This window comes from Eublepharis macularius, chromosome 3 (genome assembly GCF_028583425.1).
Source record: "Eublepharis macularius isolate TG4126 chromosome 3, MPM_Emac_v1.0, whole genome shotgun sequence".
Classification (NCBI taxonomy): domain Eukaryota; kingdom Metazoa; phylum Chordata; class Lepidosauria; order Squamata; family Eublepharidae; genus Eublepharis; species Eublepharis macularius.
Window position 1 is genome coordinate 134933030 of NC_072792.1, and position 18165 is coordinate 134951194.

Below are 18165 nucleotides of genomic sequence, written 5' to 3' on the forward strand. Positions count from 1 at the left end.
ATCAACAGACTTCCGCCCATGCGGTCCCCAGTCCCTTAAGAACTGATGGGGAGATGGGCTGCCTCGGGTCACGTGGCATTTTTAACTCCCTGGCCCAGCCTTCCAGCATCTTTCTAATCCTGAAGACATCCGTGAATTCAGGTAAGCCACGTGCTTTGCTGGCGAAGGCTAAAGCGGCCAACTGACCCCTGATGGACCTCAATGCAAGGCCCCGGCCCCGCTGCACTACACAAAGTGCATCAAGTGCTTAGGTGGGATGAGCCACTACTGCTGGAGCCCCGCCAACACCCTGAACTGGTGAAGCTGCCTGACCACCCGGTCGTAGGCCTGGCGTGTACTGGGGGCAATGGACAGCTGGATTGCTCTATTTACTTCCGCCGTCCAAGCTCGCAGAGCTCCTGGGGCATCCTCACTGGTTGCCTGTCGACCCAGGGAGCAAGCTGCCAGAATCGTTCCATCTGTTGGCAAGACAAAGCATCTGCCACACCGTTATTAACACCTGGAACATGCCTGGCCCTGAACAAAATGTTCATCTGCACACATTTCAATGTAAGGGCCCTTACCAGCCTCATCACCCTGGGGGATCTAGATGCCATGGTTTTGACCACGTGCATGACAGCCAAGTTGTCAGACCAAAAGTGTGTGATCCCCAAAGCCACACAGCCACTAACAAGGGAAAGGACTCCAAAAACGTAAGTTCTGCGGACAATCCCTGGGCTACACAATTAGCGGGCCATTGGTCAGCACACCAATGCCCCCTAAAAAAGACTCCAAAGCCTGTAGACCAGGAGGCATCAGAGGTGACTTGAAGTTCAGCTTCTAGCAAAAGCTCCTCCCTCCAAAAAGTCACCTCATTAACGGTGTAAAGGAATTCCTTCCACACCAAAAGGTCATCCCGCCTGCCCTTATTAATTCTTAAACACTGATGGGGCAACCGTAAGGCCCTCATAGCATCATACAGCCACCTGAGGAAAGCCCTCCCAGGCGCAACTGCCTTACAGGCAAAGTTTAAATGGCCAACTAATTGCCGCAACTCAAGGAGAGATATCTAGGCTCCACTCAAGCAGCCCTCCAATCGAGCCCAAGATCTAACACCGTCTCTAGGGGCAACCTTAAGGTCTGTTGTACTGTGTCCAGTTCTATTCCCAAGAATGCTATGACAACAAATGGTCTCTCGGTTTTCTCATAAGCTAAAGGAACCTCCAGTTCCTCTGAACACTCCATGACCCCTGCCAAAAGCCTGGCACACTGCCCCATGCCAGCTGGCCCAGACATCAAAAAGTCATTTAAACAATGGACGAATAGTCAGCACCCTGCGCCGTGGGTAGACCTGAAGAAACCGTTCAAGTACCCTCAGCTTTACTGGGCTGGGCCCCTTTGCCAGGCCCTTGTTGGCCACCACTGCCCCCAAAGCATTTCCCACCCTGTCTTCCTTTGGGGCAGGCAGATTATGGGTGGGTTCCCATGCATGCAGGGCAGTCATGCATATACTTGCCCACTTTTTTGTTGCAAAGTTCCTCGGACATGAAGTCCCAACAAAGCAGCCATATTTAAACCTGCTGCCCCGCAGAAGTGCGGGAACCTGAACCCTGAGAGGGCAGAATAATCATATGATCACTCTCGCTCCTATTTTTGAGGTTGGACTTGGTAAGGGCCATGACCTGCACCAATCTGCCTACAGCGGATCTTCTCCTTATCCCTATCATACAGATCATCTATATCCTTCTTCTCCAGTTCCCTGAAGAGAAGGGTAAAGTCATCCATGTACTAACCCTTTGTATATTCTCCCCGCCCCCGCAGGCAATGCCATGTCTCCTGGGGGAAGTGTCCTATAAGGAACCATGCCATATCCCTGGGGTCCATAAGGGGCCAGGCCCATCTGCTTGCCATAACCAAAAGGCCATCCAGTCACAGACAGAGGGAAGGCCTATCCATCCCAACTGGTAGCACAGCCCGGTACAGGCAGTACTTGCACCTGCTGGAGGTGCAAGGAGCGTCTGGCATAACTAGGCCAAATAGTTAGGCCTGCAGAAGGCCAACCAAGCATGTCTCCAGAACAGAAGATGCAGGAGCGCCGGTAGCAGCTACCTGCCCCAAAGAGCCCCAGGGCCAAGTGGCACTCTGCTTGGGCAAAGGATCCGTACCGTCAGGCATGGGTCGTTCCACTGCTATGGCAACTTGCCCACTGTCAGCTGACCATTCCTGGTCAATGTCAGCCACACTCTCAGTTGATGTTGGATGGTCCTGGCTGCTGCCTCCATCACTTGCCACCACTCCTGATACTCCATCCAGGGCAGAAAGACAAGAGGCAAAATCCTTATTAAAGGCAGCAATTGTAATTCTTTTAGCACCCTTGTGTGGCTGAACAGGTGCAATAGCTGATGCTGTACCACTCCTAGCCCTCTCAAGAGCAACAATGCGCTCCATAAGTTCCTGCCTGCCTGGGCCATCATCCTCGTCTGAGGGAGACAGAGCCCGAGTAGGGTTCTGCGGCACTGGCCGTTTACGGGCCACTTCCCCATTGATGGGTCACCCCCTTTTCTGGGCAGCATAAACATTCCCAAATGATGACATGGCAGCCGTTAATAATGTGTTGGACTGGCTCACAGCTTTACCCCTTAACCAACTGTTGACGCTAGCCCTGACAGGTAGCACTAAGCCCCAGCAAAAGTAGCAATTGCCAGGAGCAGTACCAAGCTGCCACACAAGATGGTGCCGAGCACAGTCCTGAGCAAATCCGCCTGCCAACAGAATGGCTGTCAGGCAGAAACAGGCCACCAGTAATTCTCCACCTCAAGATGGCGCCGAGCACAGCCCTGAGCAAATCTGCCTGCCAACAGAATGGCTGTCAGGCAGAAACAGGCCACCAGTAATTCTCCACCACAAGATGGCGCCGAGCACAGCCCTGAGCAAATCTGCCTGCCAACAGAATGGCTGCCAGGCAGAAACAGGCCACCAGCACTTCTCCACCAAAAGATGGCGCTGAGCACAGCCCTGAGCAAATCTGCCTGCTAACAGAATGGCTATCAGGCAGAGATAGGCCCTCTTTTATGGCCCACAAGAATATAGGCTTAGGTGCTGCTTTACCAGTAAGCCAAAGTGAAGAACACTGGCTCTGTTTTTTAAATTACCTTATTTTACTTCTTGCCGGGGGGGGGGGGGAGGCTAAATGGAAACAAACAGGCTTATGGCAGGAAGAGGGATTTATGTGTGAGTGGGGGGGGAGAGGGCTCTCACCACCCACTCTCTCCAAGACAACTATTAAGGGGAACGACCACACCCAAGTTGGGCCAAAGTCCCTCCAATACAGCCCTGCTGCCTGCCACCCCAGTGCCCCACCAGCCTGCTCAATTAAACTGCTCAATTACTCTAGCCCCAACAGGCCCTGAAGCCCTGGCCTGTATTGTGCGCTGCAGCCGCCAGCCGCCTCCGACAGCCTCCAAGAGCTGACTGCTTTCGCTGCTCCAAGGCCCTCCTGACGAGCAGCTGTTGCTGCAGTGGGCCTACCCTTCGATGCTCGGGGAAGCCTGGAGCAAAAAGCCTCCTGCCTCTCCGAGCGATCGAAGAGACTGAGGCTGGGTAAGGGCGGAGCAGCCAGTAACGGCTCAAGGCTCCGCCCCCCCCCAGCAAAGCCCTGGATGCCCGGGAAGGGAGACTGTCTCCTTTCCACCGGGCGGGGCTCCAAAGGACGGCTCCCAGCTTAAGCGGCGTTCTGCCGCGCTGGGAGAGCCGCATTCTCAGTATTGCGGCTAACAAATGTCAATAGTCCAAAGGTTTTGTCTTCATTCCCCCTTACAAGTCTATCTCCACATGAAGTAAACAATTTGTGGGTCACCATGTTCAAATATGGCTTGTATTTATATTCAACATATTTTCAGCAAAAAATAGAACTAGGATAGGAAGGAAGAGCTACAGAAAAAGGTAAGGAGAAGGAATTGTTATTGTTGGTACAATAGTGTACATTTTTGTGAAGGTTTTAGAAAAAAATATTTTTACATACTCATGCCTTGGGATTGATGATGGGCTTTATGTGTAGTGACTAGATAAGCAATTTTTAGATTGATGAGTGACACTCAAAAATTCATTTGTTTATTAGGGAAAAATAACATTTTGGTGCCATCTAGTGTCTAAAGCTGCCAAGCTAGTCAACTTTGGAAAGCAGCAGTGAATTGTGGCAGATTAATTGCAGATTATGTGTAACAGCCAGAGATATTCTGAACACTCTAAACCTTTTCTTGAGTTTGCTATTAAATTCTTCCTGTTGCAAAAGCTTTAGCTAGCTAGTTGTTAGATTAGCACAACTAAGGCTGAAGGCTTTAATCTAGTAATATCTGTAATGAAAGAATTCATTGGTTATTGTAAAGTGTATCAAATTATTTATATCTGAAACATTTCAATCCTGACTTTCTCTGTAGTTAACCTATGCGTAAAATGTAAGCCAAAACAATATAAAAATTATTACCTCTTAAAATAACGCCTTTAGTATGTAATGTTTTAAGATAAAGTAACTACAGTACTTATTTTGGTCTTTAGGTGGCAGCAACATGGTGCATTAATGATTTTGGTGCTCTGGTCAGCACCTTGCTTGCTCTACTGCCACAACACATTTGTTCATCTTGAAGAATTCTTTTTGTAAGCATGTTCGCTTGCTTAAGCTCACCAAATTCAGCAACATTAGGCAAATGTAATGTGACACAGAATTACCAGTACATCTTTAGATATTTCGTTCTAATGATGAAACACGTTGATTGGATTTAAAATCCAGACATGAAATTGGAGTGAAATATTGAGTTGGATCCAAACTTTCCCTTCAGCTCATGAAACAGACGACAGAAATTCCTGCTGATTTGCCCTTTCTTATCCTGTATCTAATGACAACTTTCAAGGGTCCTCCATACTCAGGAGTAGCTTTTCAAAGAGTGCAAAGTACTTCAGCAGGATAGGCAAGGCAGGAGAGAGAAGGGGAGTTTACACACTAAATTGTGATGGGGAGAAATGGTGGTAGCTAGTGTTCCCGCTAAGGTGCCCTTGTGCGCAATCACGCACAAATTTCCACTACTCAGCACACAGCTGAGAAGCGCAGCGCACGGCAGGCCCACCTGGAAGGCTGGTGCAGCTCCGGCGCCAAGAAATTCCCTCTCTGCCATGCCCACTGAGCGACCTCTCAGTCCTGGTGCTGGGATCCACAGAAGGAGGCAGTGGTGGGTGGACAGCCGAGTGGCCCCTCCTCCAGGCCCACCCAGCAGCCTATCTGGCAACGGGAGCTGGAGGAGACATAGGTAATTGTGGCCACAGCAGCCACAGTGGCAGGTGGGTTGGCAGGTGCCCGCATGGCTTCTCTGTCCTGGCAGCAGGAGCTGGAGGAGGCCACGGTGGCGAGTGGGCACTTGCGTTGTCTCTCCATCCCAGCACCAGGATTTGTGATACAGAGCAGATCTCTACCTTTCACCATTCAAAGTACATTTCCTGTGAGTGGAAAAGGCTAAAATAAATCTTTTCTCCCTGATTGTACTTTTTAAAAAAAATTGCCAGGAGTTCTTCTGTAGTGGATAATTAAAACGGTGACTCTCCCCATTAACAGAAGTCCTGCCCATTCTGCCATCACATTCTGCCTCATGTGAAGATCAGTGTGGTATAATGTTTAGAATTCCTAGCCATGAAGCTCACCAAGTGACCCTGGGCCAGTCATACTCTTTCAGCCTAACCCTTCTCTATGGAGTATTATGAGGATAGCATGGGGAAGGGAGAATTGTGTATGCCATCCTGAGGAAGTGCTTTGAAGGAAGCCCAAGTCCAAAAACTTCCAAGTCCAAAAACAGGCCTATTTTAGCTCTTGGTAGCTTGCAGCAGAATGTATGAAATTCCATCTGAGATGATAAAGCAAATTCTGTATGTGGTGTTTGATCTCATTGAAGTCACCACTTGATGTTGTAGCCATCCACTGAGGAATATGTGAGCCAGTCCTAAAGCAGCCATGCAAGATAATGCTGTATTCCCAAGACAGGAAGCAGGGCACCTTCCCCCCAGTAATCTTGCTGGGATCAGTAATATCCAGGAAATATGGTTACCAACTTTTAAACTGGTCTCTTTAATTTCAGTTTGATCTGCAGCAAGCACAAGGTGATGTTATTTCCCTCCATGCTATTTACATATATTAAGCCTCTATTAAAGGGCAAGAGCACTGTCCTCTAGTTCTCTTTTTAAATAGAAATATGGGTAAACTGTCATTTTCATAGAAAAACTGCACCATGGGGTGAGAAAAGCTGGCAGTTTTTCTGAGGCTCCCTGATCTCATCAGTGCACACTAGTGGTGCATTCCCGTGTCTTTGCGTTCTTCCTTTCCCCCCCTAGGAAATAGCCTTCATATAAGATGTAGCCTGCTCTATGCAAGAAACAATACAAATTATTTTCTGGTGATTTGTATGTTTGTTGACTGAAATACATTTAAAAGAGGGGGGTGCTCACAACTTTAATGCACGTTATTGAAGTAGATTTTTTGCTCACAGCACTGCACAGTTTAGAGGGAACATTGTGGCTGAAAATGATGGAAGATGAAAAGGTAACAAGTGATGCAAATGAATGCAATTGCTTGGGCTTTGCTTCTGTTGGACACAAAGCGTGTGGAACTTAAGTTTTTTATATATATTGATAAAATGAGCAAGTCAACAAGATCTCACTGAAATCTAAGGAGACACTAACCTGTGAACAAGTGTGTTTTTCAGGCCCCGGATGAGATTCCGTGCAATAGTTTTGACCCTTGGAGTAAGAATAGCTTGAGAAACATGAAAAGTTCCATGTTTTGCTCTCTCACCAAGGGTGGTCTCTAAGAACTGTAACAGTTTATGTACATTGGTTGTATTTGCCCATGGTGCTGGCATTTTATTCCCTGGCCACAGAAAGGGGTATTCTTCATAGAGAGGATGATGGTAGAAAATAAGCACCTGAAAAAAATCAAGAAAAAAATGTGCAAAACATCAGAACCATTGTCCCAAACATATTTCTGTTTTCATATATTCCTCACTGGCATTTCTTTCTATAATTGGGCAAGAAAAAGGCCTTATTGCCTTGGTGTCTACATGGAAATAAGAGGGGAAGCATAAAGATTAAAGGCAAGGGGCCAGAAGAATGAATCTCACTGCTGCCATGATTGCCCAAGGTGGCTTTAAGAACATCACTGTTTCCCAGTCTACGTAACAGTTACAAAATTGCAGATGTAATTTGAGCAATGAGAAAAAGTGTTAAGAGTTAATAATCATATTATTTTTACATGCTCCCACTAATTAAGATTTAAAGTGTTTAAAGCAAATACTATTAAAAATGTTAGATGGCATTTGCAGATGAGAGTAGCTTTCCTAAAAGGCCACCTTGTGAGTTCATTTCTAAGATAACATTTAAGCTAGGCACTTCTGGATTGGTTGTTCACAGGACAATGGGCTAAACGAGTGCAACAGAATCAGTTTCTAACCGTGCAATCCTATGCAGTTACTCTAAAATAAGCAAATTGATCTATGATGGGCTTGCAAAGGATTGCACTGCCAGCCTCTGTGGTTGGTGAAACATGAGAAACAAAACAACTCGCTACAACTAGCAGTTTATGAATATCTGTATTTTGCTGGGATACACTTTGGTTGATCATGTATAAAGGGAAACAAAATCATGTAATACCTTTGGGAGGGGGGAAACCCAAATGGCATAAAACATTGTGCAAGTTTTCAAGTTCTATAGTGCCCTTCATCAGGCAGACATTACAAAAAATCACACAATGAGAAAAAAGCCATTTTTCCAGGTCCGGATCTTAAGACCCTGTCATGCTAGCCTCTGATGTTGGATACAGGGAGGGTCATAGCTTGATGGCTGTAGATGTTAGACTGCAGCACTTGCATTCTGAGAAGAAGAAAAATAATGTGATGTGATTTTGTTTCTTTTTCTGGATTTGTGAGTATATGTGCCATCAAGTCACACTCACAATCAACTTGGGGTGACCCCAGCAAAGGGCTGTCAAGGCAAGTGAAAAGCAGAGGTGGTTTGCCAGTGCCGTCCTCTGCAGTCTTCTCCTTGGTGTAATCCATTGAAGTACTGACCCTGCTTAGGTTCTGAGACCAGGCTATACCATGTCACCATCCTTCTCTTTCTGTATTTAGTATGAGTCAATTTTTAAGCAGCTGTGTCCAACTACTGCCACTAAGTAGGGCCTCTTTAGCACATGCTTCTAATACCCTGACCTGCCTTAGGAACACAACCCCCCCCCCAAAAAAAACCTTAAGTGCAAGGAGAAGAGTGATATTCTATACTTGTAAAGTGTGGGAGGAAAGCAGCTGACTGGAGCTTATGGAAATGAAAAATAGCATTCACAGATGACAAGTTTATAGGGTTTTACAGGATGTAAAACAGCGAGATGGATAGGTCAAGCAGAAACAGTCTGTCAGAGGAACTATAAAACAGCATTGGATGTAGGGGTGTGCACCCCCAAAATATTTTTGAAAAAAAATCGGGAAAACCTGAATCCCAAAGCAAAGCCATTTTCTTCCCTAATAATCCCAAATTTGCAGGAGACCCTCTCATAACTCTTCTCTCACAACCACCCAAGTTTCAGGGAGATTGAACTTCGGGGGATCATGTTATGCCCCCCCAAAGAAGATGCCCTTATTCACTGCCAACCTCTATTGTTTCTTATAGGGAAACTAGGGGGAGTCATAGGCATTTTGCAAGCAAAATGACCAAACCTGCAGGGGTCCCTTTCCTTACCCTCCTCCCATGACTACTCAAGTTTCAGAAAGATTGACTTCAGGGATCCATGTTATGACCCCTCCCCCAAGAGGGGGCCATTATCCACCACCAATCTCCATTGTTCCCTATGAGGAACAACCTTCCCATCAGAGAATCACACTAAGAAAAATTTAATTTACTTTACTTTAATTTAAAATACACAAAACCATATGAAGCTGGGACACTCTTGCCACTAGAAGTAAACAGCCCCCCCCCCATATAACCAAACTGATGCAAGGGGAACAGTTTCACACCAGAAAATCACACTAAGAAAAATTACTCCTCCCCCCACAAGAGAAAAAAAAAGTTGTTCGCCTTCCATCAGTTTGGTTATATTGAGGGGGAAGGCCTTCAGTTTACTGGTAAGGATAATTTAGACGTTATAGTCAGTGTATTCCAGGTAATACACCATGTTCAAAGTTAAGCTTCATTTTCTCTTTGATAAACAGAGAAAATAAGGATCCTGACATGAATTCACTAATGCACATTTAAGGTGGAGTCATATTTATTTATAATTATGTATTGAATCATCTCCATTTGTTACAGTGTGTGACACTAAACAGTTCACTTTGTCTTGAAAAAATAGGAAAAGTCATTGTTCATGATTATTGTTCATTGTTCATGTTCCCTACAATACAAAAAGGCTTTTGTATTGTAGGGAGGGGCTCTCAGATGCTTCGCTAATGAATTAAGGACCATAGATTTCACCACTGTGTTGCCTTATGTACTGCTGCCTGTTGTCTTAAATATGTACTCCTATGAGCTACCTGTGCTTCATGCAGTCTAATTTCAGCCCTAGAATTGCCTATGTTCTGTTTCAGCATTTCTTCAACTCTGTATTGGATTCTTACTAATGCTATGTCTTTGTAAAATTGTGTTTATTTACCCGATGGAATTGTTTATGGAAATGTACTTGAAACTGACTGTACTAATCTCACACTTTGTAATCTGCCTTGACTCTCAATGAGAAAGGCAGACTGTAAATGACATAAATAAGTAAATAAATAAAGTCCACATAGGATGAAATGCGTATGTTATATTTTAATGAGAAATGAAGTCACTGAGTACCTTTGTTCGATGATTAGCTGCATTTAAGAGAAATCAAGAATCTTCACTTCCAAAACAAATTTTGCCACTTTAACAGACACTGTAACACTAAAAAATGGGGTATTTGAAGGTTTTGTAATCAATTCTCTGAACAACATATTACCACAAACAAAACCCTTCTTACAATTGTAATAGCCATCTAAATTACTGGATTTCCACTGATCCCCTCTTCCTGCTGTAGATCCTCTTCATGTCATTCTTTAGGGCCTCTTACCCCACAGGATTTTAGAGAGATTAGTTGGCTGCAGTGAGAAGGGGAGGCATGAAAGCTTCCATGCAGCTGATGGAAAATACAGTCTGGATACAACCCACTTTATAGAATTTTGGTTCTAAACCCAATTAAACATAAGCTACTTTCTACCTGCTGTTTCTTTTCCCAGAGGTAGTTCAATGTCACATTTTCTACACACTCCTTTGTGCAAAGCCTTAATCCAAATACTTCTTGGATCCTGCTGACCAGGTACACGTGATGGGCATTATCCATAGCATAGAAATGGTTGAAATCCAGGAAGATCACTTCCGTTGGGTGATACGTTAAGAAGGTGTTTATCTCCATCAGCCCATCCCATACTCTGATTCCAAACAGGCCATGTATGAAGTAGATCTCCTGTCCAGCTTCACCTGGTTTGGAAGATACACGAAGGTCAAAGTAGCGGATTCCACTTTCAAGCTGCTCCTTGAATGTCAGGTTTTGTGTCACTGACCACTTCTTCATTAGCTTCTTTACTAAAGAAATTTTAGCTAACCGTTTAATGGTTGTGGCTTGATCTGGCCCCACAGGGGATTTCTCATCAACCCAGTAGCTGAAAGAGTCATGTGATCCTATAAAAAAGAAAGGCAATATTATTTTATTATATAAAAGTAAGGCAATACTATTTTATTAGATGAGCCAGTGGTTTGGTTGATTCATTTACATTGCTTGGTTCTGTGTGTGAGTTGCTGTTGTAAGCCACTTTGGTAAACAGTACCACTAATATATATTATTGGTTGCTATATATTTTTATATTGCTTTCACTACATTGTATCTCTACTTATGTAAAACCATTTCTTGCGCTGTTTAATATGACATGTTTAATATATATATGCCTTGTTTCAGATTTCTGAAATGCTAGCTCTATTATATTGTTTATTAGATGTCTCCTCATCTAATCCTGTTGATTTGAACTGACTTAACATTATGTTATCTGCCTTAAATCTCAGTGAGAAAGGTGGATTATAACTAAATAAATAAACAAAACAACCCATCTTGGGGAAATCACACAGTGCAATCAGATGCATTTATTCCAATCTAATGGCTTATTCACATGTTACAAAGTCTTCCTGTCTTCTATGTGTCACCAGAAATGTCCTGAGATTTCTGTGCGTGGAACTTCCAAAGTATGATTCAAACTGAGACCCTGGTGTGAGGGGAGAGCAACTTGTTCTACAGCAACTTGCTTTTCTCTGGTTGAACTCATGGGGTGTTGTAATCATTGAAACAAAACACGTTAGTGTCTCTTTTTGTTTGGCTTTATGCACTTGGGCATGCTCTTGGGTTACAAGACAACGTAACAACAACTTAGTTTTTTTTAGGTTTTACATTTTTGTAAACCTAGTCCTGAAGTACCTGGCATTCCAAAAATGCTACCGTATGAATCCCATTGCTACACTGAGTAGGATTCTGGAAAGGAAGAACAAAAACTTCCTAAATAAATTGATTGCCTTTCTGCTTCTTTTTTTTATCAGCCTGATCAGAAGTATGCTATGTTCAGGGGAATGATGGAAATATCTGTACACACAGTGCAGCAATACAACTTTTCATTCTCCCAGTGCATGGGTCCACCATGAAGTTAACAGCCCCATGGTCTTCAAGTTACACTTTCCTATAAAATGAGAGTCTGTGATATTCCAGTGCAACATTGTCCAAGAATAAAATCCCACATGGCATTAGGAGTCTAACAAGCAATGATTTTTTAAAATTTAAAACATTAGCCGTTTTTCCTCCAAAGGTGCTCAAGGCAGCTTACAGCTTAAAATATAAACAATGTAAATATATTAAAAAACAACAAAAACAGAATTAAAGACAGTTAAAATACATTAAAAAGCTGTCCTAAATAAAGCAGTCTTCATTTTCCTCCTGAAGCTAGAGACTAAGGGTGGTCAGGGATCCTTCCTGGAAAGAGAGTTCCACTATCATGGGACTGCCACAAAAAAGGCCTTCTCCCATGTACTCATCAACTGAGCTTCTTTGGTAGATGAGACAGTCAGGAGAGTCTCTCAATGTGATCTTAACTTCCGCACAGAAACATACAAGAGAAGATGCTCCTTCAGATACCCAGGTCCCAAGCCATGTAGGGCTTTAAAATACAGAACCGGCAGCTTGAATGAGCTTGGGATTGAAACAGTAGCCAGTGCAGTTGCTGTAATATCAGGGTCACATACTCCTGATAGCTGGATCCAATCAGCAATCTAGCAGCAACATTCTACCCACTCCAAGCATCGGTTCAGAACATCAACATTGTCGTTAGAATTAGGTGGAAAAGAATGGTAGATTCATTTTCTGTGATGCTGAAACTGTAATACAAATAGGAAAGATTCAAGCCTGTTCTTTAAGAGTTCTCTTTGTAAATGTAAATTTACCCTAAAGTAAAACTATTCATCCTGTTCTGTCATTCTAGCCTATCCCTGAGAAGGCCATGCCCTATGGATCCTTCGTGATTCTATAAGACAACAGAAGTTTTGAGCTCTAACCCTAGTTTAGTGCCTTTAGACTTAGGATAGGTTTTCTGCTAACCTAAAAGCGGACCTGCATTGCTAAGAAAGAAGAGGATTGTGAATTAGAAAGCAATGGGTTAAATTACTAGTTCTTCTCAATCTTACTTTCTCTAAACTGCTCAGTGAAAGCACACATTGATCATTTATCTTTTATGCATTACCATTTGATTCCTTAATACTGAGATTCATTACACATTTATTTATTGCATTCTTTTTATCTTTCCAAGAAGCTCCTTTTCTGCATTTAACCCTCACAGCAACTCTGAGATGCAGGTTAGGGTGAGAGGGAGTGACTAGCTCAAGATCACCTAGTGAACTTCATGGCTGAGAATCTCTCTACATAAGATGCCTTGGTGCGTGTTCATTAAGTGTAGGGAGATGCAGTGTTTGCCAGGAAGGGTAGTTTAAAAAGATAGCTGGTGGAAATCGCTCCTCAGAGGGTTTGTTAATTTTTTCCTCCTGAAGGCTCTGTCAATTTCTCCTCTCCAGTTTAAAACTGTGTGGGATCTTAACCAGAGGGCAGTGAGGAGTGGAAATGGGCTGGAGCTGCCTTTCAGAGCCGGGCTTGGACCTAGAGACGTTATAATGGGTGGAAGCTTTCCTTCTGGCATTTCACAGCCCCTTCACACAGCTCCAGTGTATAGCAAAGCCTTTGCCCTGCCGCTGGCTCTGTCTTTTTAAACTATCCTTCCCAGCTAACACTGCATCTCTCGACATGTGTTCTTCACATGTCAAATGTCTCATGTAGAGAGACTCTCAGTGGAGATTTGAACTTGTGTCTTCCTGAACCTAGTAAATAGCTTAATACAGCACACTGGCTCCCACTACAGTGTACTTGTTGTTACAAACTTGATACTGGTTTAACCTCATTACTATTTCTTCCCTCCTTCATTCGCTATTTTTTTTGCAGATGTTTATTAACACCTACAAAGGTTCCTTATTATCAAGAGAAAAGAGTAAGACTCCAGTAGGACCTATAAGAGTAACAAAATTTGTAGGAGGATATGAGCTTTCGTGAGTCACAGCTCACTTCTTTATATCTTAATCTGAAGACTCATGAAAGCTCATTCCCTACCACAAATTTTGTTAGACTTATAGGTCCTACTGGACTCTTGCTCTTTTCTACTGTTACAGAGACTAACACGGCTACCCATCTTTATTATCAAGAAGTTAGACACATTATGGTTGGGTTTTTTTCAGTATCTAGCTCAAGTGTGCTCGCACATATACTCACTGAAAGCAATACATTTCCTACTTCTAGCAGCTGCAAATGCGAATAAGATCTTACATGGATTATGTTGGTGGGACTACTAAATCTACCTGGATGACCATGTACTAGTCAAAATAAAATATCAACATGCCTCATTCTGAGAATATCAGCATGAAGGATTAGTCTTGTGTATGTATGACATTTAAATCATGAACTGGTAAAAATAAACGGATAGTTTTCAGACTCATTCAAATTTCTTTATGCATATGAGCCTCTGGGACTGAACAATTTGAAGAAAAAATAAGAGGTAAGGGCTTCTTTAGCCTTCAGCCAAAACTGTAAACAAAGAATTTTTCTTTCACAAGGCTGAACATGAGCTGGCTAAGAATAGTTGGGGGGGGGGGGAGCCCAGTGGAAGCTAGACACATTGTGATCATTCAGGAGAAACCAAACAGCTTGTGACTTGCAAGTAGTTCAAGTGCAGCTGCCAGGCAATTTAAGGAAGCAAACCAAAGTTTACAAAGCCATTAATGCACACATACACTAGGAGAACCAATGAGTAGGGTAAGGCAACTTGTTCAGCACAGAGTGCCACAATCAGTTTGCATAATGTAAACACCTTATTAACATATCACTATCATACCACTGGAAAAGACAACAGATAATCTACTGTACTAAGCTACAGTACAAACCTAAACAGAATTCTACCCTTCTAAACCGACTGAATTCAATGGGCACAAAACAGAATAACTCTGCCTAAGTATGCTCTGCTAATATGCCAAGGCAAATGTCTTGTCTCCAAGCTCTAAAACTATATTTCCTGTCTTTACAACTAAATTTCTCCACATTTCTTATTAAGAGATCCTACAGAGTTGCATTATGTCTTTAATCTATTATATCCACTGCATATTGCCCATAGACATAATTTAACAAGTTGCTAGGAGCAGGATTCAGATTAAAATGTTAATAGGTTTCCTGAACATAAGAATAAAAGAAGAGCACTGCTGGATCAGATCATATAGTTCAGCATCCTGTTTCACACAGTGGCCAAACCAGTTGCTTTGGAAGGGCCAACAAACAGAGACTAGAGGTCTCAGATATATAACATCCTTCTGAGATACAGCAGGCAGAGCTGAAGGCAGTATCCCTTCACTGTAAATTCCTTTAACCCAGATTTTGATAAATTTTCTTGGGTTTTATAAGCCACCCCAAAATGTTAGGAACTGGACTTGTTTTTCAGTCTCCAGGATTTTATATTTTAATGACCATACTTTCTAATATTGCTACCACAAAACCTAATCCTAAACTCTTCAGAGTTTTTGTCTTTTTAGCCTTTTTAGGCTACAACAAAAGTGTTGTAGCATATAAATAAGTATGGGGTAACCCTAGTTTTCATCACAACAAAAACCTAATTTCTATCCCTCACCTAAATAAGCTTTGTACTTCTACTAAGAATCAACAAGAGGTGCTTACAATAAATGATGGTTGAAAATACTAGGAGCCACAATTAAATTTCTAGGTGCCATGGCAACCTGGCACCTGGGATTGTTGAGCCTTGCTTTAACCCCTTTTTGAAGGTAGTCTCTTTGCCAGCTGGGTGGAATGTAATCATCTGTCTTTAGGCTAAAGAAGGTATTGAGCTGCAGTTTGACCCTGATTACAAAAGGTTGTTTACTTCAGAACCACAGGGTAAAGATTTTAATTACTACATAATAATTACAAGGTATAGATCATGCTATGACACTGTGGGGAAAACCTAATTGCGAGTCTTGTTTGCATTAGGTTCTGTCTATGAAAAAAGAAACAAATGTTCAAATGCATTAAGGAAAGGCCAGCTATGAAAGGAAGCTACCAAAGTACTCTTTAGGATATACTACTCCCCCCCACTTAAGTTTCCAGAAATTTATTACAGGAAGTAATTGCAGATGGAAAATTTCCTTTTTAAAAATTCTCTGCCATTGTGTGTGTGTAATTAATTTAACACCCTAAATAGATAAAAATATAATGTTCTCTAATTAAGAAACTGTACTGTTACACTATCTGAAATTGTTTTTAATTTGTGAACTGCTGTTTTATATCATCCCACTTAAGAGTACGTTCACCATTTTCTCCAATACTACAAGACTATTTTAAAAAGCTGATCTATGATCTGATATATGATACTTTATGAAATCAGAATTGAAAAAAGAACCCATCCTTAAAATGGAGTTACAATCCCTATAACAGTGTGGCAACAATGGATAATGTGAATGGGTTCAGGCTCATCACAACTTGCTCTACGGACCTACGATTATATAATCAAATTCAGAGTCATTCTACTTGATATATTAGAAGTCAAAGGAATTGCCAAAACTCTGAAATTCATATAGTGAAGAAGTGAGAGCAATATGTATTCTTCTGCTATAGGTATTATCAATAGAATAATCACTGTTTCTGGGCTGGGTTCACTGTGCTGAATATTTCACAATTGTTGTACTACAACAATAATTTACAACTGGATTCTCCTGTGTTGGCAAGGCAATCTACTTGGAAATGATTGCTATGGTACAATGTTAACATAATATCCAACAATAAATGGATACAGTTCCATTTCTCCTTTGTAAAAACTTCAGAGTGATAATTTATTTATTTATTTATTTTGACTTATATCCTGTCCTCCCCATGAATGGGCTCAGGGCAGCTAATGAAATGAGACAAGTATTAGCTGCCAATCAGAGCACAGACTTAAGTATCTCCAGTGCAAAATGAGGCTAATCCTATGTCTGCATGTCTATAAACTGCCTAATCCATTCCACTAGCAAAAAGATAAATATTCTAAATCCACGAACACATTCTATAGTCACTCTATCCCCATCAATCATAGAAAACTCTCAGCATAACTGGACAGATCTATAAAAAATATCAATTTTTCAGCATGTCCTGTAAGTGAGCATGCTTTTTACTTTCTCCTACTATATACTAAGTAGGAGAAAGGTACAGTGGCTCAGTGACAGAACATCTGCATTGCATTGCAGGCAGAAGGTCCATGATTCAATCCTGGCATCTCCAGCTAAACGGATCATGTAGTAAGTTGATGTCAAAGACCTCATCTTGAGAATCTGGAATACTGCTGCCAGTCAGAGTAGACACTGACAGTACTACCTATGGGTGATTCCCCACTAGTGGTTTTCTGCAGTTCAGCTTACAAACGACCTCAATTTTTTTTTGCGTTTCCACACATGGGAAGGCGATCCTAGCAGCAGCTTCGAAGTCACTGCAGGTTTTGTCCGGTTTTTTTTCCTTCCTGCTTTTCCTCCTGACTTATTTGTGCATTTGCTGCAGATTAGGGATTTTAATCGTGCGAAATTCTTTTTCCGATGTTCTCCCCACCCTTGCCCTTTTCTCTCACCCTTTGAATCAACTAAATTTGATTGGTTGATCATGTTTTCCAAGCCACATCCACTACCCTTTCCTTTCTCCTTTTGATTCTCTCTCTTTTAAAAAAAATATATTAAAAAGTTGCAACGTTTCTACATGTCTATGCAGAAACATATCCTGTGTCACGTGATGACAGCTGCCCAATAACGGGTCCATTTTTCAATGTGCCAAATTTGTTACATGTTGCTCACTGACAGCTGACAGCTTCTGAGGCAGAGGGAAAGCGGGGTCATCAGTAACAATTTTCCCTCCAAATGTCAATAACCAATACTAATTCCACGATATCAGCAGGAAATGCTCTGACCTATCAGATGTGTTTGTTTGATGCAACGTTTATACGTAGTAATGTGTGTTTTGAGAAAAATTTTGTTTTGCTTGTTTGATGCAACGTTTATACGTAGCGTTTTTTTGAAATAAAAATTAAAAATGAAGAAGATGCACGTCTGTTGACACTTCCCCCTAAAAAAGCAATGGGGAATCGATTTTTATACTGGCAAATTCCGCACAATAGACTTTGAGCATGATGAAATGAAATGTCAACGGAATTGGGGAGCGGTGGATTCGTACGACTCCACTGAAGCACAACTGCTCAGAAAGTCCGACCAAAGTCGATCATGCAGAATCCCCCTATGACAGATCAATGTTCTAACTCAGCATAAAGAAGCTTCATGTGTTTAAGAAAGCATGGTGATGACATTCCTTTAACTTGACAATTTAGAGAGTACAAAATCCTAAAACACCGTACTTGACATTGTTAAGTGTGAGAAGACAATTATATTTCTCAGCATTTAAAAATCATTCTGAAATCATAGACTTCAATGAACTTAGGTGTACCTCCGCATTGCCAGTCTATTTAAAGTGTTATAGAGGTTATAACTGCAAAACTAAATTCAGGTTCAGACAGAAGATAA

The 18165-nt window shown here is 42.2% G+C and overlaps 1 protein-coding gene across 1 annotated transcript in view; it reads right to left on the reverse strand.

The window, feature by feature from the left end:
* Positions 1 to 18165, reverse strand: part of PLCXD2 (phosphatidylinositol specific phospholipase C X domain containing 2) — a 44661-nt gene that overhangs the window by 7610 nt on the left and 18886 nt on the right. Inside the window, exons 2-3 of the mRNA XM_054974350.1 lie at positions 10235 to 10695; positions 6700 to 6941 (exon numbers count right to left, since the gene is read on the reverse strand). Coding sequence (XP_054830325.1) covers positions 6700 to 6941; positions 10235 to 10695 — 703 coding nt within the window. The remainder of the gene's footprint in view (positions 1 to 6699; positions 6942 to 10234; positions 10696 to 18165) is intronic.